At 34.3% G+C, this 22,624-nt stretch overlaps 1 protein-coding gene across 1 annotated transcript in view; it reads right to left on the bottom strand.

The window, feature by feature from the left end:
- LOC137388612 (secretory phospholipase A2 receptor-like) overlaps window positions 1-22,624 on the bottom strand; it is a 61,646-nt gene that overhangs the window by 30,255 nt on the left and 8,767 nt on the right. The window contains 15 exon segments of the mRNA XM_068075091.1: window positions 1,923-2,128; window positions 5,233-5,348; window positions 6,425-6,580; window positions 8,168-8,328; window positions 8,865-8,942; window positions 10,933-11,044; window positions 11,497-11,669; window positions 12,539-12,558; window positions 13,901-13,965; window positions 14,907-15,076; window positions 15,223-15,364; window positions 17,793-17,945; window positions 19,751-19,947; window positions 21,067-21,211; window positions 21,836-22,077. Of these exon segments, the coding sequence (XP_067931192.1) occupies window positions 1,923-2,128; window positions 5,233-5,348; window positions 6,425-6,580; window positions 8,168-8,328; window positions 8,865-8,942; window positions 10,933-11,044; window positions 11,497-11,669; window positions 12,539-12,558; window positions 13,901-13,965; window positions 14,907-15,076; window positions 15,223-15,364; window positions 17,793-17,945; window positions 19,751-19,947; window positions 21,067-21,211; window positions 21,836-22,077 (2,136 nt within the window).

Below are 22,624 nucleotides of genomic sequence, written 5' to 3'. Positions count from 1 at the left end.
AAAAAAGTTCACGATAAGGAGGAGCGACAAGCAAATTCATCAACCTTACTGGCATCAAGTTATTTAGCTTCTGTAGGAATATGAAATGGCCCGGTGTGTACACATCAGTGTCAAGTAATGGCCCGGTGTGTACACATCAGTGTCAAGTAATGGCCCCGGTGTGTACACATCAGTGTCAAGTACAGCAATTAAAGCGATTGTACTAAAAGTTACTTCTATTAGCAGGTGCAAAGGTTTTAACAATGATTCACTTACATAACACGTCAAATCCGCTACAGCATAATAATAATAGTAATAACAACGATGTAAAAAGAAATAACCTAAATATACTAAAGGTGTCATGACAGTGTTTACCTTTGTTGATTGCCCGGTCATTCAGTCCAATCCAATAGCGGTTGTTAAAGCTGTTAGGCTGCCTAAACAGAAACATGCCATAGATTAGCAATTGTGATATAGCTTATAGCTAAAAACCAGTACAAAGGTCTATATGTTTTGTCATGTACTGTTGCGTATGTTGGTTGTAAGGCTGCTTACAAAGCTGGGATACCTGCAAGTTGCTGTCATAATATCTGTTGTTCTAAACTCTAAAGCATCTAAATTCAACAAATAGCTTACCAAGTTTAACCAAAAGCTATCAACTCTAACCTCTTAACTGTTTCTCAACAAGAAGACAGCTAACGGTGTTTGCATAATTATTATGCTCAACAAATGACTTACAAAAGGTGTCGACGCCAGAGATCCTCATTTTCTGTAGCATTGTTAATGAACCCTAAATGCGCTCCTTGCTTCACACAATGCCTCTCTGCATCCTCCCAATTCTTCTTATCCACAGTATTAGCAGGGGCATTGACCTGCAAGGAACAGAGGCTAGGTTGTGGAAAATGGAAAACAATATAAATAATCAACAATTATGTTCCCAATATAAAAATTTATACTTTACTGGTTGATGCCAGCCTTTTATGTCACACTGATGCAGAGATGTCAATTATTTTTGCAACAGTCATATTACTACGGTAGTTGTCATCACTTGCTTAAACGACAACTCCACTCAAGTGTTGTTTAATAAGAAAGGTTTGTTCTACTTTAAGATAAATTATGATAGACCAACAAACATAATAAGTTTAAGGTATCCAAACTCTAGACAAGGTGTATACACACCTGGTAACAGTTTGGTCCCACAGAGACCCAGCCATCAGGGCACTGTATATCCTCTAAAGATAGTGTTGGTAGAGGAGGCTGAGTGTAGTTGTCCCGTGGTACTTCGCACAAAGGAAAGGATCCATTGAAGCAGCTCATGGTGATCCATAAACCCGTACCTTCCTCGTTCTTACCATTCATAGCCACACAGTTGGTGTACAACGGCAGAAACCACCAGCTAGGCCATCCAGCTGAATAATAGTGAAATACACTATATAAATTATGTGAGCACCTTATGTAAGGAATTTTAAATGTTTTTATACTGTTGGCAGCTCAAGAGAGGTGAGGAGAAAGTTACACTTTCTCCTCCACATGTAAAGCTTATATCATGAACCAAAAGGTATAAAAATATCAAGTAAATCCTGATATTTAAAAAATACCTATAGAATTTCGTGAGATTTTACAATAGTATGATTTTAGTTTTGGTACATTTTGGGTACATGTTAATATAATATATCCACTCATAACATAATACATTAATCAAATGTCTTTAAGATTTTATGTAACAATATATAATACTATACCTACCTATATCAAATTGACCTTCTATATGATAACTGTTTTTATATATTTCAGACTTGAAGCCTATGTAGAATTAATGCAATTAAAAAAACCCAATTTTAAATTGATTGTATAGATTCTTAAATTATTTATATAATCTCATTTTTCTGTATCGGTCTGGCTAACCGCCAGAATCACCGTCACTATTACCTGCTAGACTGAACTAGTTAAGTAAGGCTACTAACAAGTAGATGATTTTGGCTCTCCTTTGCCCCAGTTGGTGTATGGAATCACATCCCATCTGTTGGACCAAAGGAAGTCTTGGGTTCGAGGGTGCTGTCTGAGATCTGTCCAGTAAGTGGTCACCCCGGCATCATCTATGTAGCCTGCTCTTTTGTAGAGCTCATTGGTAATAAAACTTTGCTCCAACCTGCATCATAAGGCGCCAAACATTAAACCTTGCTGCTGATTTCATGATTAGATAATGATAAGCCTCGCGCTTTTACAATGAATCCAGCCTTTTAGATTAATTTGCTATAAAGTTCTGATGCAGGTGGTAGACAGATGGGCTGCTAGCTACCAAATACAGTAAATTAATTGGAACTTAAAATTGGTTTTGAAAGTAAACAAAATTTGCTAAACATTTAGCAACATCTATGTTTGGTTTATCTGCTTCTGGCGTACAGAGCTGGATAATACTATTATTACAATTGGTTTTATCATAACTTAAGTTGACGTTATTTTCTGCCATCGACCTAGTTCCACAAAAATTGGGATGAACAGGAACTTCCTGAGGATGTTAGTCAATCCTAACAGGGCTGTTTGTTATACCAATGGGTATTTTTTCATATCAACTCTCAGCAGGTTATTATTACACTATTACTAGTTGAATGCCTGGTGTTGCCCGGGTAATAAGAAAGTCTTTGCAAAGAAAATTTATTTTTATTTAACATATACAACATATACCATCACAAATTTAAAATTCATACCATGAAAAAAGTGTTTTGTGCAGCTGAAATAAATTGGGAGAAAAAAAAACAAAACAACTGTAAAGGTGTTTAAATGTAAGTGTAAAATAGTTAGCAAGTAATAGCTAAATATAGTTTGTTTCGCTATGAATACAGTGAAGAATTATTTCATATACAATTATATGATTTTAATTCATTTCAGTGTTGGCATCATAAGGTGAAAATGTTGTACAGAGCGATATAGAAACCCATAATAATTATCTAATGCAAACACCCCCTGACAAAATCATTAAAATTTTATATAATTAATATACCATAAAACCTCTAATTGATCTCCACCTCTATTTGACCGCCACCTCTATTTGACCGCCACTATGGAAAAAGTGTTGAAAAATAGAGCATCACCCTTTAATTTAACCGCCACTTTGACATTGATCTTTACAAACCCATAATAGCAAGTGATCAGTAAAAAAGTGACCGCAAAATTGTACTATTAATGACTTGATTTCATCAATAACAATTAATTCCTTCGTTGTCCAACTATGAAGCTTTTCATTTTTTTCCTGAAAACTCTGAAAGCAACGCTAAAGAAATGATTAATAGCTGTATCAGGCTAATAGTAGTTCCTTGTTTAAGGCAGTCATGATACTTCGACCCATGTAAATAAATGGTTTAAATTTATGATGTTATATGAACGACTAGTTTTAGGCTAAAAGTTGTGCTTAAAGTGCATGTGGCTAAAGGTTTATTATTATTTGTGCAAAAAATAAAAATTTGGCTCTGCCAAAAAATAGTTTGAATGCAAATATCGACTAGTGCAGCAATGCAGAAAAAGAGTTGAGGCCGGAAGACATTATGGAAGGTAATAGACAAGCAGAAGATGTTCGTTTTATCGAAAACAACAATCAGAACACAACTGGCTGAGCAAACAATGCAAATATGTTTGCTTCAAAAACGTTAATTTTTGTTTCTGTATGCAATATAAATCTAACTCGTTTATGTCACTTGTTCATGAATATGTACTCTTTGGGTTTAGTAGATTATCATTACATAACTTATAAATTTACAGATTTATAGCATGTTATTTAATAGCATAATTGCGGTAATCCAATCTTACAATGGATTGATGCTCGTAGCTTCTTTTCTGTAGCACATAAAAAGCTAGTTTTGGCTGCAAACTGGAGCAAACCTATCAATGGGTGCAATAGGCTTTTATGCAGAATTGTTAAATATAGATATAAAATAAAAATACTCCTTCAAATTTAGAAAATTAAAGTTGAAAACCCGAACAAATTACAAAGCAGGACAGAGGCTATAATATAATCGCAGGTTAATTGTAAGCAATAGATATCAACTGGTATATATAGAGATATTTCTCGGCTTCCCAATGCACATTTATTAAGAGATCTTTGAGAAGTTGGTGGTAAGTTAGCAGATTTATTGCATCCAAAAGGGTTAATGTTGCTCTACCAGAAGGAGAGGGCAAACTATAGGTGACATTTGCTTCACCCATAAAAGGGCTAAAGTTATCTTTTCAAAATTCTGACGAGCTATTTAAAAAGTACACCGCCAGCCTCTATTCGAACACCACCTTTATTTGACCGCCACCATAGAAGGGTTGAAAAATAGATCGCCATGGCGTTCAAATAGAGATTTTACGGTATGTACTGTACATATTAAACATTAGTAATAAAATAGTATATAAACGTTAATAACTATAGTTATCTACAGTAAATTTAGTGTATTTAGTGGTTATGATCTGCAAGAAAATGTAATTTATAATGTACACCGTTCAGTATGTACCATAGAGAGTTCTTATCTTTGAGACAGACGTACAATATAAACGTTGAGTTTAAATTTAAGTTTTAGTATGTGTTTTACTAAACATCAACTTTGTCATAGGCTAACATTTTATCACTTATCTGTTTTCGGTTTCCTTTTTAATATAACTTATAAACGAATAATGCTGAACTGAGATTAAAAGCAAGTGAGCGTCGTATCTCTTTCGGGTATTGTAAGAAAGATTCTGGCAAATAACATATCAGCATTTTTGTTATTTTAGTGTAATCAGTACACCGACTGCCAAATTTTAATTAGGAGAGAATTTTTTGTTAGTATCGCATGATGGGAAAAAAGTCGAAAAACATCATGTTCCGTTTCGTGAAACGGAAAAAATCTTATAACTGGGGCATTGTAACTCGAGGGCACACTATATTAATTGATAATTGAGCGTGTGCAAATGCAAAAAGAATATACAGTACATGGTAAGATCAGTGAATGCGACAAGAACAGCTTAGCCTTGTGGTTATGCGTGCTTGTTAGTAGAGTTCAAATCAAGTGCGAAGGTGATTTTTCATTGCTAAAACTTTATCGCTATTCTCGAACAGAAGACAGACAAACATTTTGGCAAACACTATTTGACCTTGGCAGCATAAAATAATTGACCTTGGCAGCATAAACTAATTGTGAATATATTTTAGATGGCCAAGCACTTTTTCCATCAGCCCTGAAGACATGGTTTGTTTTGAAAAATGCAGACAGTTGTACTTGAAAACTAGTAACTTACGCATCAGTGATCCTCACTAAACTTCCTCCTTCCGACTTACAGATGGAGTTGGCCTTGCTCCAGGTAGATGACGTCTCAATAAGTTGATAACAGGATGCCTGATAGGCTTTCCAATTCTAAATAAGTATATATCATATTATACCACTATTCATTTTAATTGTAAACAACCCATTGAAGAAAATTTCACACTTGCTTTTTCATGAATTGAGCTCAATAAAAGCTATTAGATAATAGCTGTTCCTTAGGTTACAGAGCAGCACTTCAAAACCTCTATACAGGAATTTTAATAATTTTAAACAATTATTTTCTTGTAAACAAGATGGCGATAAGGATCTATTTCCTCTTTTAAATTGCTTAAGCATCATGGTATGTACATGGGGTATGATATTTGAGATAGAATATCTATATATGCATAGAAGTATGCATATGGGGTATGGTGTGAGATATGCATGGAGGTATGCATAGAGGTACGCATATGGGGTATGGTGGGAGATATGCATAGAGGTATGCATATGGGGTATGGTATTTGATATGCATAGAGGTATGTATATAGGGTATGGTATGAGATATGCATAAAGGTATGTATATAGGGTATGGTATGAGATATGCATAGAGGTATGTATATGCAGGTATATTATGGAACAAGCATATAGGGTAAGTATATAGGGTATGGTATAAAATACGCATATAGGGTATAAATATGGTATATGGTATGAGATATGCAAATGGGTATGTTTAGGTGATATGGTATGGGATAGCATAGAGGTATGTATATGGGATATGGTATGAAATACACACATCTGAACAGCCTTACTATTAGCAGGGTATGTTCACAGACATCGAGACAACCTTAATAGTAACATAGCATGTTCACAGACATCTGAACAATTTTACTAGTTGCATAGGATGCTCCCATACATTACTACAACTCTACTGGCAATACAGTATGCTCAGACATCTGAGCGGCCTCACTGACAGCATAGAGTATCTACAGATATCTTGTTGAAAATGAGAGAAATTATTGTAACTTTTCCAGATTAATTAAAACGGAAACATACTACCACATTAGTTTTGGTAAGGTTGATGTTTGGCACAATCTATAAAACTCTATTCTAATAGATACAATATATTTTATGAAATGACGGAAATATAACAAACAGTATCAACGGTAAAGATAAGTAGGACTATTCACCGGCTTGCATCCGACTGCAGGTGCGGGAGTAGCAGTTGGCCCAGGAATTATCTCCTTCTTTTTTTGGCAGATGGAGTAGCGTGACTCTTCACAAGGCCTGTCATTCCACCAGGCATTTGCTGTTTTTAAATTAGATTGCAAGTAACCACTGGCCACCTAGAAGCATGTATCAAATTACCATATACTGCCTTATAGAAGTTACGATACATGCAAGTGAAGATGAATACAAATCTAACTTGAGAATATCAGTTAATAATAGTTACTAATACATGTAGTAGTTAGTAGTATTTGTAGTAGTTAATAGTAATAGTAGTTAGTAGTAGTTACTAGTTAATGACAGTTAAAAGTAGTTACTAGTTAATAGTACATAGTAGTAGTAGTTATTAAAAGTCAGTAGTAATTTAGTAGTTAATAGATAGTAGTAGTTAGTAGTAGACAGTTTTAGTTAGCAGTAGATAGTTGTAGTAGTTAGCAGTTAGTAGCTACAGTTTTGAACGCTTGTTCAGCAGAAGAATATCCTAACAGCCTCTGACACCGAGTTAGTGAATAGTACTTGCTAGAATTTCAACAAAGAGAAGGAACAATTTGTGATGCATCTACAAATACCAAAAACAAGTTCTTCTAAAATCAATTTTTTAAATTTTATGCAAGACTTTCTAAATGCTCCAATACTTCAAATTTCTCATGAGTAAACTGTAAGACAACTTTAAATTACAATTGCAAGCAGTACTTTTGTGGTAAATTTATAGCACAGATGTAAACATTTTTAACATTAAAAAAATTTTGAGACTTGAATTTACCAAAATCTTTTTGTACAGTCTAAACTGACCTTTCAATTAGCCTTACCCACTAATATTTTGCCATACAGCAAAAAGAAAAAAGTTGAGTGCATATTTGTCTTAACATACAATATTCAACATATTTTTGGAAATTACATTCTAATAAATAAAAGTAAAAAACTGATATAAACTAAAAACAAAACATCAGAATAATATGACATATACATTAAATTAATTTAAACTATATTTAGTATAAATTAAGCAAAGGAACGCTTTTGTCACGCATGTCTACAAGGTAAGGCAACAATCAAAAGCTCTTTTTACTGATTATTAACTTTTCAACTTACTTTTTACAGATACTTTCGGTCTTCATGTTTAGTTTTTATATAATCTGATGTAATGCATACAATTTATTGTTAAGGGCAATTACTTGAAATAGTTACAATTGTTTTTTGATCAGAGGTATGTATGTGTAAGCAACTCCTCAAAAATTGAGTATGACGTCTGCTTAGCACACTACCAGCAGAGGCTGTGCGTGTTTTAAAGAGCATTGTTGTACAACAAATGGCTCTGTTATTTTAGATGGAGACGTCTGAGTCTAATGGCAAGTAGTAGTAAGAGAACCTCAACAACTGAGGACACCCAGTTGCGGAGAGCAATTTAAGGTTGAATGTCCCTCCAGTTACCACCGGTTGCCTTTGCTGGGAATTGAACCCCGACCAGGTGTTTGCAAGTCAGAAGTTTAGACCACTAGACCACGGCTGCTTTTAAAAGTTCAATTCTTTCTCTGGTCAGAGGAGTCCAACATGTGACATTTTCAACACATTTAGAGAATATGGGAAAGGATTAACTTTGCACTCGACTAGACCCGATTGTACTGGCAAGTGAATGCTAGAAAGTGAAAGTTGGTATCTTGCTATGGCTCTGTTATTATTCAGCATTGCTTATCTGAGGTCATTATCACCTCTGTCCATGAAATCGCCTCAACACAGTCTTCTTTCTTTCCAGCCCAGTTGTTCGGCTCTGAATTTTGCCAGAATGTGACTCGCACTGGTGAACCATCAGCCCATTCAAATGACATCTGATCTCTGATGTCATTCAATCCGATCCATGCCCCGGAGCTGACTAAAAGGTCAAGGTTAATGTGTGAACAAAACTGATAACAGGTAAAGCACTGTTAACATTTATAGCCTTTGGTTTACCATTAAATTTTTAAGCATACCGAAAAAACTGCGAAATTTGCTGCACATGAACTCGCCGAGAACACAGGTTTTTTAAGCTGTTTGCATTATGCATTACAGCGAAGAAACTTTCTTAGATAATATGTAGAGTTATTCTTCCTATATTGGCCTTATCTATGCTAAGCACAAAACACTATAAGACCTCTTTGAGCTCATTGCAAACATTATGATCGCTTTTATTAAGAATATCACCGTGAGATTTATCTGTTCAAGTTTTTTGTCATTTGAATACCGATTTTACAGTCTTGACTGTAACGCCCAGTTTATATAACAATCTCTAATGTTAGTCGATTCTTTTATAGATCAGGTACTACTTACGCTTTGATAGTTTGGTTCTGATGAAAGACTGATCTGCATAGGAGTTTATAGTAGCTAAGTCTCCACCGTCTGCCAAACAAACTCTTCTGGCGTCTTGCCAACTCAGCTTATCCTTGTTCACCTTGTAACACAGGTTGTTGAATGTCTCATAGCCAACAGCACATCTCTCATCATCTGGGCCTGAGGGTGGAAGAACGTTACAAGTATAATATCAATTTCTTAATAAAACTACGGTCGATAGGCTCGACAGATTCTGAACATTTCGACTAGGCAGAACTTGGGTTCAACAAATTTAAAGAAAAAACTATGTTCAATTTAAATATGTTTATTTATAATATGCTGCATGGTTGAGAAGCACAAAATAAAATACTTTTGTTACATTTCATAATGCTTTTAATCTAAAAAATCAATAAATGAAAAATAAGCTTTTTAATGGTTTCACACTATTGTTCACAAATGAGTTAATCAGAATTCTATAGTATTGCGCATTTCTTTACTTTGATCAAGTAACAACTACAGTAATTATGGTAAACACCGTTTCTGTAGAAAAAATATAACCTCGGAGTGAAAAGGCTAATTCAATTCGTCTACAGCAAAATGATTTCTTTTTTCCATAGAAGTTACTTCATAACCACAATTAAGTCTATTTGTGAAATTATTTTAGCCTTGCAAAATTATTCAAATTTTTTTCTGCTGATAGTTAAAATGAATCTGATCTATTCTAAAAAATGAAAGCGTTTTTGCTCAAAAGCAAACATTTGAAGACAAACAAATAATGCAAATAACAGCAGCAATAACAGTTTTAGCAATTGTCTTACATATAATATCAAATGCTACATATCTTGAACTGCCAAATCCTAATGCATTCAGTTTGAATCATTGTGATTATCAATTACAGAAACGAATCCTTAACTTAAGTTATTTTAAAGATGAGTTATACTATTTATCACCAGCTATACCTCTGGTGATTAATTGTTACAAATATCACATACATACGTACATTCTCGGCTGAATGAAATCTGATTTGGTGGCACCCATATGAAATTTTCACATCAAGAAATGTTTATTGTCATACAGTCAAACCTCTACATATGAGTGCCCCAACACGCGAGAAACTCGAGATAAGAGCTGACATTCCGGCAAGTTTCTTTCTTGAAATACGAGTAATCTTTGAGATAAGCGCATATGAGCCGGCTATCGATGGTCACTATAGTCTACGACCAAGTATGTGAAAAGCCACTTTTAAGAACGGCATCACTCGGTCTTTCTCTTTGAATCAGTTTGAAAAAGTTGGCTAAAAGTTAAAGTGAATGCGAGGGTAAAACTGCTTAACCGATACTAAAAATAGAACGTCAAAATTAAAGTAAGTTTATTAAAAGATTAGAACTTACCTTCAAGTGTGAGTTTAGTTAGCTAAACTTATTAATATTCCTTTATTAGTTATATATTAATTATTAGTATTACTAAATTCATTCAAGTTAAATTTAAAGTTTCTATTATGTAAAGCCACAAAAATTTAGTGTACTGAACACGCTGTTGTTAAGTCTCTCTCAGACCGCTGCCATCCACTACGTTTGTCTTGAAAAAAAAAACTCCATACAGTAGTGTACATAGTGATGTTACATTTCATTGCAGACTATAACAACTAAATAGGTATTTGTTACTTTGTTAGCTTAAGTACCGATATACAACAGTTGAAAACACGTTTTGCCACCGTAATATTCTGTTTTAGGTGTTTTTTCATAATATGGCAATGGACTAATTTGTACTTAGTTATTTTAACTAGAAAATAGTGTCTTGAGATGTGAGTAATTTGACATATGAACTCAATCCCAGAATGAATTAAGTTCGTATGTCGATGTATGACTGTATTAAGTTTGTATGTCAAGGTATGACTGTATTAACTTCATATATCGAGGTGCAACTGTATTGTGACTTCTCGCTATAAATCAATCTTTAAATTTAACTAACTTTTTAGCTTTATTTTTCAAGCATCAGTTTTAAAATGAAGCTTTTGAAATTGAGTCTCAAAATAAAATTTGTTAAGATGTGGGCATATCATCACCTAAACATATTAAAATTTTAAATAAAACTGCTCTTCTTTTTCTGTTTGCAAACTATTTCGCTAAATTATTTTTATAAATTAATTATAATATGTCACTGCTCATACCTATCCCAGTCTCATAGAGCGAGACAAGTCCCGTGTCGTAACCTCCGCATTCATTGTTTTTGTTGGCCTTGCATTTATAGTCACACCTACTGCTCTGGCCTCCATAGGGGATCTATTAATATATATGAAACATGACTGATTCTATCAACACTAAACCGACGGCAAACTATTCATAAGTTGAGCAAACTCAGAATAATAAACATCTGGAAGAAGTTGATTAGCTAGCAGATATGTTTTGACACATTTTTATCATAGTTACATTGATAAAATGAACATCGATGTAACTATAGCCAAGACAAATGAAAAAATATACTCGGATAACTGACGAGTCAAAACATGAAATTTTGAAAATGCTCATGAATAGCAACAATGTATTGCTCATTTACAAGTTCCACATTCTATTATAAGAAGTCATGCAAGCGTACATTTTGGCAAGGAAAGTCTGAAACAAAAAAGTAATACAGAAAACTAGACTTTCAGAAAATAATAGTTAATATATTAGGATAGGTTTAGAGCTAGTAACCGCATAGATGGATATGAGAGTAGTATCAGAGAAACACTAACCCGGTTACCACACTTGCAGGTCTCTCTGCTTAGTCCAGCATAAAAGAAGCCAGATTTGAAGCAAGCAGCTGTACACATAGCTGGCCCGTTGTAAGCAAAATACGTGGTCGGACCCTCGAAGGAGTCTGAATTGAGGCCTTCGACAAAGCAGCCGACATATTTGGAAGTTGAACCTGCAAGTTAGATGAGCGGCTAAAACCACATGAAAGAGTGGGTCAGTGAATGACAGAGAAACTGAGGAAAAGCACATATTATGTAAAAAAAACTATAGATTTTACAACAAGATATAATATAAAACGAGAACATACTTTCTGAAAAACAAAAACAGGCAACAAAAATATTATTAAAGATAAAGCTAATATACTGTATACATATATATATCTATATGTATATTTCTCAAAGTATGTGTATATGCATGTGTGTCCCCCAGCTATAGCTATTATTAGAATAGCATAGCTGGACGATGCTTACGCAACCAACGTCATGGCGTACGTCATTAGAAGCCTAGCGCTTATTAACTAGCTTACTGGAGTTTTCGATTGGCAATGTGCCAGGCTAATAGTGGTAGATGAACAAGTGAGCAAGTGGTAGGCAACTCTCATCACTTCTCATTGTTTATGAGCTGATTTTTAATACTCGGGCAATGTCGGAAGGCACAGCTAGTATATATACATATATTACTTTATTGTTTACTTTACAGTAGACAGACAAAATGACGTACTGTAGAAGAATAAAATGCCCTATAGAGACTATCGAAGGCTTAAATATGTGGTACATTACAATGTATGTACCAAGCATACCACATGTAGCGGTAAAATATATGTAGTGCAACCATTTGCTGGATGAGCATATATTTATTATTCATGAGGCGTTTGTGGTGCAAGCAATACATTTAAAGCATACACTACATATCTATGTGCAACACCTACAAACTGTTTAATCCACAAAGTGTGAACAGTTCATACCTACAGCGGTTTTCTGAACAAAAACAAGACACTACAATATAAGTGACAAACCATATCAGATCTGCATAACATTAAACCCACCAGAACAGCCATACAGCTCAATTCTCATGGCAGGTGCTCCTGTCCATGCTTTGGGGTGAATTCTGACTGCCCTAGCAAATACCTGCTTGTAGAAAAAGTTTTTGACTTTTGTATTTCTGTCATGGTTGCCAGGGAACCGCTACAATGAAAAAATTACAGTCTTGATTAGGGAAAAGCTGACCTTTGCCACATCTCCAATTCTCCGGTAGCCTACCACATCATATATAACATATCTTAGAGAGGTAGTGATAGACTTACCAATTAGGTTAGCAGACCTCTACTAATAATTAGTGTGAAATACCAATGCGAAGATGAGTTCTCAGTGGGCATAATATGAAGAATGCTAGAAAAGTGTTCTCTATATGGAAACTGAGCTCTTGAGTTCATACAGTAGAACTTTTCACAGCACTTGAGCCTTGCAGTGTTTTTTATATATATACTGTATATGTATATGGGTATAGACCATAAACATAATACATGGGTCATATACACAATACACAGTACATATACATGTACTGTATATGCCCGTGGGTATAGACCATAAACTAGATGGCATCATCTAAACTATAGCATTATTTACCGTACAGATTGTAACAAGATTTTTCTGAAGAAACTATAAAATCACCTCTTCTAAAGAACTACAGCACTATCGCTCCTACAAAACAATAGCACTATCCCTCCTACATAACTATAGCACTATCTCTCCTACATAACAATAGCACTATCTCTCCTACATAACTATAGCACTATCTCTCTTACATAGCAATAGCACTATCTCTCCTACATAACAATAGCACTATCTCTCCTACATAACTATAGCACTATCTCTCTTACATAGCAATAGCACTATCTCTCCTACATAACAATAGCACTATCTCTCTTACATAACAATATCACTATCTCTCCTACATAACTACAGCACTATCGCTCCTACAAAACAATAGCACTATCTCTCTTACATAACAATAGCACTATCTCTCTTACATAACAATAGCACTATCTCTCTTACATAACAATAGCACTATCTCTCCTACATAACAATAGCACTATCTCTCTTACATAACAATAGCACTATCTCTCCTACATAACAATAGCACTATCTCTCTTACATAACAATAGCACTATCCCTCCTACATAACTATAGCACTATCTCTCTTACATAGCAATAGCACTATCTCTCCTACATAACAATAGCACTATCTCTCCTACATAACTATAGCACTATCTCTCTTACATAGCAATAGCAATATCTTCCTTACATAACAATAGCAATATCTTCCTTACTTACGTAGTCTCCTTGATATTTGAAAAACTTTTTGGCATCGATGCTGTATGTGAGTGAATACTGTCTGACCCACTGGTCTTTGTCTCCCCTTCCTTGTGTGGTTATAGCTCTGATTCTCTCTGAGACTCCAAAATCAACCTAAACAGAGTCGGTGTAAAAAGCACCTGAGGAGGGTCTCTGTACAATTTATAGAGGTAATGCTAGCTGTCATGTAACTAATTGCGCAAGAGTTTTCACCTATTGACAAAATTTTCTGACACGAGTGATTGACCCAAGCTCGAGTTAAAAAAACTTTTACTAGTTTTAAGGGTAAATAATGAAAATACACTGTATGTAGAAGTTTGGCATATTGGATACAAACCCTCCTATGCGAATAGGATTGCATGAGTGAGTTAATGCCATCGGCACCCCTAGTGTTTGGCACTAATGCAATTGGCACTCCTAGTGTTTAGCACTAATGCAATTGGCACCCCCTAGTGTTTGGCACTAATGCAATTGGCACCCCTAGTGTTTTATATTTGATTAAAAACTAAAGGATAAATTAGTGCCAAAGGATTCAGAAGTATTCTCTTAGTAGATTAATCCTAAGACACAGCCAGTACAAACTATTCAAATTTTTACAATTTCACTCTTATTTCATGAGAACCTTTCCTATCAAATGATCTAAATTATTCAATTCCAAAAAAAGTCCTCTCTTAACTTTTATATAAAATTTCTGTGACTTAAATGAGCAAAACCATTAACTTACATTCGCAAACTCTGTTATGACAAGCAGACACTTTCATTATTATTATGTTATTATTGTTGTTATATTCATTATTATTATGTTATTATTGTTGCTATATTCATTATTGCTGTTTCATTGTTTCCTTGAAGTTTTTTTACCAAAACTTTCTGGCAGCTAAATAACAGAATCCTAAAAGTTGAATACCAGCATATCTTCATCGAGCATAAGAAAAAACTGGTCGAACCCAGTAGGCGATGTACAAAGTCAAATGATAAAATGCACCAGAATAAATTAAAACAATTTACAAGTAACTTTGCAAAACATTTGAACCTCTAACGGGTTTAAAAGCTACCTGCCAAAAGAAGTCGCCTTTCCTAGACTTTGGCTGCCAAGCGCTGCCGAAACCAGCAGTATCAAGAAGAGCTCGACTTGGTCCCATCGCTCCAGACAATGAACTGCTAGCAGACAGCCTCTCATATGATATTGGGTTAGGTCCATTAAGCAAAGGAGAAAGAGAGCAACCTTCAAACAGACAAAAGGGCGCTTATGATCCAAAGAATTTTTAGCCTCACTCTCTGACCACGAAAGCCTCAGTACCATGAATAATTCATAATATATATTTTCTCCTTTGATGAACAATGATAGCCTCTGAGTACATGTTTCTTCACCTTCTAAACAGCCAAGCACGTCCATTCTCATCGCTATCATTCCATTGTACTCTTTTGGTATTACACGGACATAGGAAGCGATAACAGGGTTAGCGAGCATATTTCTTACTGCAGTATTCTGATCCTTGTTTCCTTGGAACGTCTACCAATGAGATAAAAACTATTATTATAACATCAATAACAATCTTCATATTTTCTTCAAGAACATAGCAAAAAATCTTTTTTATTAAAAAAATTCTGTAAATAAAAGCTTTTGAATAGTAGTTGGCGGATTTGAAAAAAATCTTTGGCACATGATAGGATAAAAAATTATGCTATTTTTAAATTTTTTATAAATAAGAGAAACAAATGTTATAATATAACATTTGTTTATAATATTAATATTATTCAATGTTTAATATGTATGTATTTAATGTATAATATTAATGTTTATTATATTAATGTTTATAATATATATACTATATACATATTCATTATTATTATACTTTTTTATGGAGAGTACCTAGAAATAGCATATCATTTGAATTATGATGATGTAATTGGAGAACTTTTTAAATTACTTAAGTCCACTACAATATAGCACAACACGTTATGTGACAGAAGACTATATACATAACAATACCGCAGACATATAAACCACAGATATATAAACCACAGATATATAAACCACAGATATATAAACTACAGAAATATAAACCACAGATATATAAACTACACATATATAAACCATAGACATATAAACTACAGACATATAAACCACAGATATATAAACCACAGATATATAAATCTATAAACCACAAATACATAAACCACAGACATATAAACAGCAGATATATAAACCACAGACATATAAACAGCAGATATATAAACCACAGATATATAAACCACAGACATATACATGTAGATCACAGATATATAAACCACAGATATATAAACTACAGATATATAAACCACAGATATATAAACCACAGATATATAAACCACAGATGTATAAACCACAGACATATAAACAGCAGATATATAAACTACAGATATATAAACTACAGATATATAAACCTAGATGGTGTACTGAGAAGCATCATGTTTTAATAATAATATAGTACCATATGAAATACAAGAATGAGATTTTGTAATGACTTTGTAATGCACAATAAAATCCAGTACAATGTAATGCAATCTGAGGTAACTTTCAGTAACATAAGGTGATGTGAAAATTTACATATTATGTGCAATAAATGGATAAAATATTTCAGTTAACTTTTAACAATAAAAACTATAGCATAATAAATTAAAAAAGAAATTAAGCATAAGAAATAACACGATACAATATTGCATTACTTACAACGAAATATCTAAGTTATTATAACAGGTAAATGCAATAATATAAAATATATATAGTATGTATTATAATTAAAACAATACTATAAAATATGACACTGTATTTTATACTATAAAATAATTTACATAATAAAACACCGTCAAACAATGTATATAATATGTATTATGTATTATACTAAACTATACAGAAATACAAGCTAAATTTTTATTGTGAAGTATCAATTTATCTTATATAATTGCTCCTATCAATAAAACAAGCAACAAACAATATATGACAGCAATACATAGAAAAAATTACACAACAAGCACTGAAGCAACAGGCAACAAGCAATGAAGCAACAGGCAACAAAGCACTGAAGCAGCAGGCAACAAGCACTGAAACAACAAGCAATGAAGCAACAGGCAACAAGCAATGAAGCAACAGGCAACAAGCACTGAAGCAACAGGCAACAAGCAATGAAGCAACAGGCAACAAAGCACTGAAGCAACAGGCAACAAGCACTGAAACAACAGGCAACAAGCACTGAAGCAACAGGCAACAAGCACTGAAACAACAGGCAACAAGCACTGAAGCAACAGGCAACAAGCAATGAAGCAACAGGCAACAAGCACTGAAGCAACAAGCAATGAAGCAACAGGTAACAAGCACTGAAGCAACAAGCAACAAGCACTGAAGCAACAGGCAACAAAGCACTGAAGCAACAGGCAACAAGCACTGAAGCAACAAGCAATGAAGCAACAGGTAACAAGCACTGAAGCAACAAGCAACAAGCACTGAAGCAACAGGCAACAAAGCACTGAAGCAACAGGCAACAAGCACTGAAGCAACAAGCAATGAAGCAACAGGTAACAAGCACTGAAGCAACAAGCAACAAGCACTGAAGCAACAGGCAACAAAGCACTGAAGCAACAGGCAACAAGCACTGAAACAACAGGCAACAAGCAATGAAGCAACAGGCAACAAAGCACTGAAGCAACAGGCAACAAGCACTGAAACAACAGGCAACAAGCACTGAAGCAACAGGCAACAAGCACTGAAACAACAGGCAACAAGCACTGAAGCAACAGGCAACAAGCAATGAAGCAACAGGCAACAAGCACTGAAGCAACAAGCAATGAAGCAACAGGTAACAAGCACTGAAGCAACAAGCACTGAAGCAACAGGCAACAAAGCACTGAAGCAACAGGCAACAAGCAATTTACAAATAAAAACTACAGAAACAACCACTTACCTTTATGGTACCATACGGTTCTTGATAGTCAACAAAGATGTCTTTGTCAGCTGATGATCTGGTCTGTAATTGATAGGACTTAACCCAATACTGCTGTTTAGCATGACCTTTGGTGATGATTCCATGTACAAGCATGTCTCTCTTCAGGAATACCTACATGTATATCAGTCACAAGGATTCTGTTAGCAATGCGACATACTGGCCTAGATTAGTTCAACTTTATAAAAAGGTCTGAATATAAACATGCTTTTAGCCTCCATTCTAATGCACCTTCTGCACATGTCATATTTATCAAAACTTACTAATATCTAGATTTATGTGATTATGCCTTCTAATTGGGCGATCAAAAAAACTTCGAGGCCACTCAGTAAAAACTTGGCATAGGAAATGATTACGCTCCATGATTTGCTCTAGATATCAAAACCGACTTTGAAACTAATGCACCGTTATGAGTATGGCATATTTCCTTTAATTTGTTTTTCAGTTTAGAAACAACAATAAATCCTTCAGGTAATTAATGGTATAGAAGTAGAACATGCATTATGTAAAACGATGTGAAAAACCAAGTTTAATGTAAAAATGAATAAGTAAACAATTAATAGGAATGCTTATGTAAGTGAAATTTTTGTGCATGAAAAGAGTTGACCAAAATAGATATTCACAACTGATGTATGTAAGCTTATAACTTATAATTGGCATTAGTAATCATCAACAAACTGATGTCTTTGTTACATGCTAAAAGGAAAAGACTGACAAGTGTCAAAGAAATACATAAATCAATTCTTAATTGCTATTAAACATAATGAAAACATTTTATGAGCTTTAAAGCTCTCTTCCACAGACTCAGCATGCTGTTGATGATATGGACATCGAAATTAAAATATTTAACCAGACCAGAGGTGACATGCTTAATGTTAACAAAACTGCAATTTTTGTGAGTTAAATAATATCTTGCTTGCAGCTTACTTATCACATTTAATTTACACGTATATTTATTCGGACTAAGTTAATCAACTTCTATAATGGGACTTGTCTTTTCTCTAGTAAGTGTATGACAACTTCAAATATCTTTTTGCCTAACTTTTCTAAGCTGAAATTCAAATTTTGTTGGTGTTTGCAATTTTACGGTACTGCTGTAAAAAAACTAACTGAAAGCTGTTCAAATGTACTACAAACTTGTTTTCTGGTGCACTTTCAAAAAACAGCTACATGGTTCAAAAGCCAGAGAGAGCCCAGTTAGTTTATCTGATGTTAACAAGTTACAATTAAATTAGACCACACACATATTATTAACATTTTTAATGAGGCTTTCATTTAAGTTTATAAACACACATGGTAAGTCTCTAAAACTTTTATACATAAAACACAGTAAAGAGTAAGAATTGAAAGGATAAGCATGTCTAAATACACATTTGCCCAATCGTGATCGATATTTCAGTCTGACTGTAAACATATGTTATGGTGTTTGAAAGATTTAAATAATTTTCTTCGCTTGTATGAAGCACTTTAGGCTGAAACAATAGACTGGCAAAGCCCAGAGTAGATAAATCCCGCTTCTCACGTCTTGCGGTGACAGAGAAATTTCCAAATGCATCAAGTATATAATAAGAGTAGGGTGGTTTTGCCAAAGCTCAATACTTTAACAGTTTTATTGGTAAAGCTAATATCCAAGAATTAGGCACACATAAGCTTTATATGCTGTGAGAAGATGAAAAACAATGACAAACCATTAAATTTTATTTAATAAATAAGTACAAAAAACATTAAAGTGGCTCAGCTAGATATAAAAGCCACAGCATTCCACAATCGCTGTTCTCCAGGCTTTCCAGTTTGTTTCCTAATTTTTTATTTTCTTTTATCAGAGTAAGCGCACATCTTCTATAAAAAAGTGGGTACATTTTCAAGTCCAAAAACATATGGTTACTCGGCACAAATGAATAATATTTTTAGATTCCTACTTGAAGCCATTCCTCGGCTAAAAGGTTGTTGGTCCCATCTGGAGGTGCAGCTGCGATCCAGCCAACTGGAGCAGATTTGTTTCCGTATTTGTTCAGCCGTGCATCGTAACTTGTACTGGATTGAATCGAGCTTGGAATAATGTATTTGTCTTCTATCATTGACTCCCCGGTGACCAGCTTCTCTGGGTTACAGTATTCTATAAAAAAACATAGCATAGACATATGATGGAAGATCTTTTGTGAATAATCTTTACTTTATTGAGTACCGTGTCCGTCAGTCTGTTTCTCCACTCTCTGTCTGTGCCACTCAACCACCTTACACAACCTTGGAATAAGTGTGCTAATAGTTATTACACCTGATGATCTCACATAGCACACCGAACTGTCGGGGTATTAGTTTATATTATAATGAGACTCGTGTCTGTCCTTGGGCCGAAGCCCCAGTTAGAAGTTGAGAAAAAACATTGCATTATACAGAATTCGAACCCGTAACATTCTGTTTCATTGCCTGGCATGCTACCATCTGGACCAGTAGTTCACCTTTTTGGATGTTACAACTATTGTGAATATGCTCATTCTCTCTGCTTTATTGACACGCTTGATGATCTCTCATGGCCCTCAAGACTACCAGGCGACTAGTGATAGTAATAATCGGCTAAAGTTAAAGCCCGATAATTGAATGGGATATTGAAGGAGATCCAGAAGGATCTCCTTCAATATTGAGCAAGCAATGTCCACACTAAACAGCATCGATAAAAATGGTCTTAATTAATAGTTATCCTTCTATGATTGGCTAAATATGAAATAAATTAGAACAATCTGTTCCCATAAATATAAGAAAGTATTTCACTGGCAGATGATCCCTTCAAGTTTACAGCAGCTAGAACTTTGCTGACAGCTCGTAACTTGAATTTGTAACTAAAACAGATCTGGCTCCTCTTATCTCATTTTTACACAAATATTCACAGCTTAACTCCATCCTAACTTATATGCAGTGAGAGTAAAGCAGAATATTTGAACTTAAATTTTGCTAAAATAAAACCAGTATACATTCTTGTCAAGGGTAACAGTCATCGCCCTATTCTGATAATACTAATATATTTGGAGTATATATTAATATATACCAATATAATATATCATAATGTATAATATTATATATTTTAATATATTACTATATTAAATTTTATATAACATTGTAAATTATGTAATATAATTATGTTACATAATTTTTATAATCTGTAATATATAATGCATTAATATCCATTAATATATTATATATATTTTATAAATTATAAAATGTAGCGCCGCAATCTTACTTGGAGGTGGGCAGCCACTAAGAGCCCATCGCAATGATGGGTAGTTGATGAATTTTTGGGGGTAAAGTCTAACATACTGAGCTTCAAAAGGCATCTCTATGACATTCGTCTTTACATCATTTCTGTTCTTGTTGCCACGGAATAACTACAATAGACATAATACAGTCCTGATAACTTGTGAGCAGAATCAAGACATGCTGAAGTTGTCCCAGCAGATATCGGTAAAAAAAATCGGTCTTATTCCACAACCTTCACTTTATTGACTAATATGACGATGAGAAAGTTACCAAATCTGACTAAGAGAGTGAATATATGTTTCTGGTGCTAGATAATCTATAATAGTTCTACAAAAAAATAATTACAAAGTAATATAGTAAAAATTTCTAACAAGTTTTTTAAAAGATTTTACAACGGCACTGAAGTTTAGCCACCAATCCTCACTAGCAATCCCAACCAGTTTTGCTATTAAGCATACTCTGATAGGTTGCAATAGCTGTGTTAGAGCTCGGTATGCTGTGAAAAACAGTCTACCTACCCTGGTTTCTCAAGGCAAAATATCAAATGTGATTAGCAGTTCATGTACAACGGGATGGATGCAGTCTACATGTAAGTGCACTCAGACACGCTCCAGCTAACCTTAAGTCTTTCAAGTACAAAATAAAAAGGATACAATCCACCCAAAACTACAATAAAAATAAAATCTAGAATATAAAATAGAACTAGAATATAAAATAAAACTAGAATATAAAATAAAACACTTTTTACCTACCCTGATGTCTTTAGAGCCAGGTTTGTAGTAAGGTTGAAAGCCCCATGGCTTGTCATATGCATACTTCAGCATATACTCTATAACGTATTCATTGGCTGTGGCACTGGCCTTGGTTGTCACTGAGCGAATCAGGGTTGGTTTAGAAAAGTCTACTTGAATCCATTGGCCAGTGATAATCTGCTCTGATCCTGAAGACACTGTTGGCACCTTATATTTAGGGCTCCATGCCCCCTTTCTAGTACCTGTTAAATATACATGAGCATGTATTCGTATTGATAAATTTTTAATAATATAGGGCATGCAATGATGCATTACACCAAAATAAAAACTATGACATTTTAAAGCAAATACACGCTTTTCATTTATTTATGAAATGAAAGCTATGGTTTGTATTGTATTTCTTTACAATACGAAGATATTTACAAAGAAAACAAGTAAGTTCTTAGAATTTGATTAATAAATTTATCAGCTTTTTAGACTCTGAAGAATTGAGTTATTGATTTCTAAAAAACATTTTTTCTCTCAAATGCTCTACTTTCCTAATACTCCATCTGCTCTCTCCCTCAACTCTCTCTCTTCTCTCCTTTCCCTACATATGACAAAACTAATAAGATATATATATATATATATATATATATATAAAATTGTTTCCTCACCCCGGATACCCCGTATGGGTGGTAAATTCTACTCTAACTCGGGTCTCCTACCAGAGGCCTGGGAGTTTGAGCACTCGCCTCAAGATCTTAGCTGTTCCCAATAGCGCACTTTTCTGCAACTCACCTGAGTTGA

This window comes from Watersipora subatra, chromosome 1, assembly GCF_963576615.1.
Source record: "Watersipora subatra chromosome 1, tzWatSuba1.1, whole genome shotgun sequence".
Lineage (NCBI taxonomy): Eukaryota > Metazoa > Bryozoa > Gymnolaemata > Cheilostomatida > Watersiporidae > Watersipora > Watersipora subatra.
Note: the sequence above shows the minus strand (reverse complement) of the source record. Positions and strands in the feature narration are given on the sequence as shown.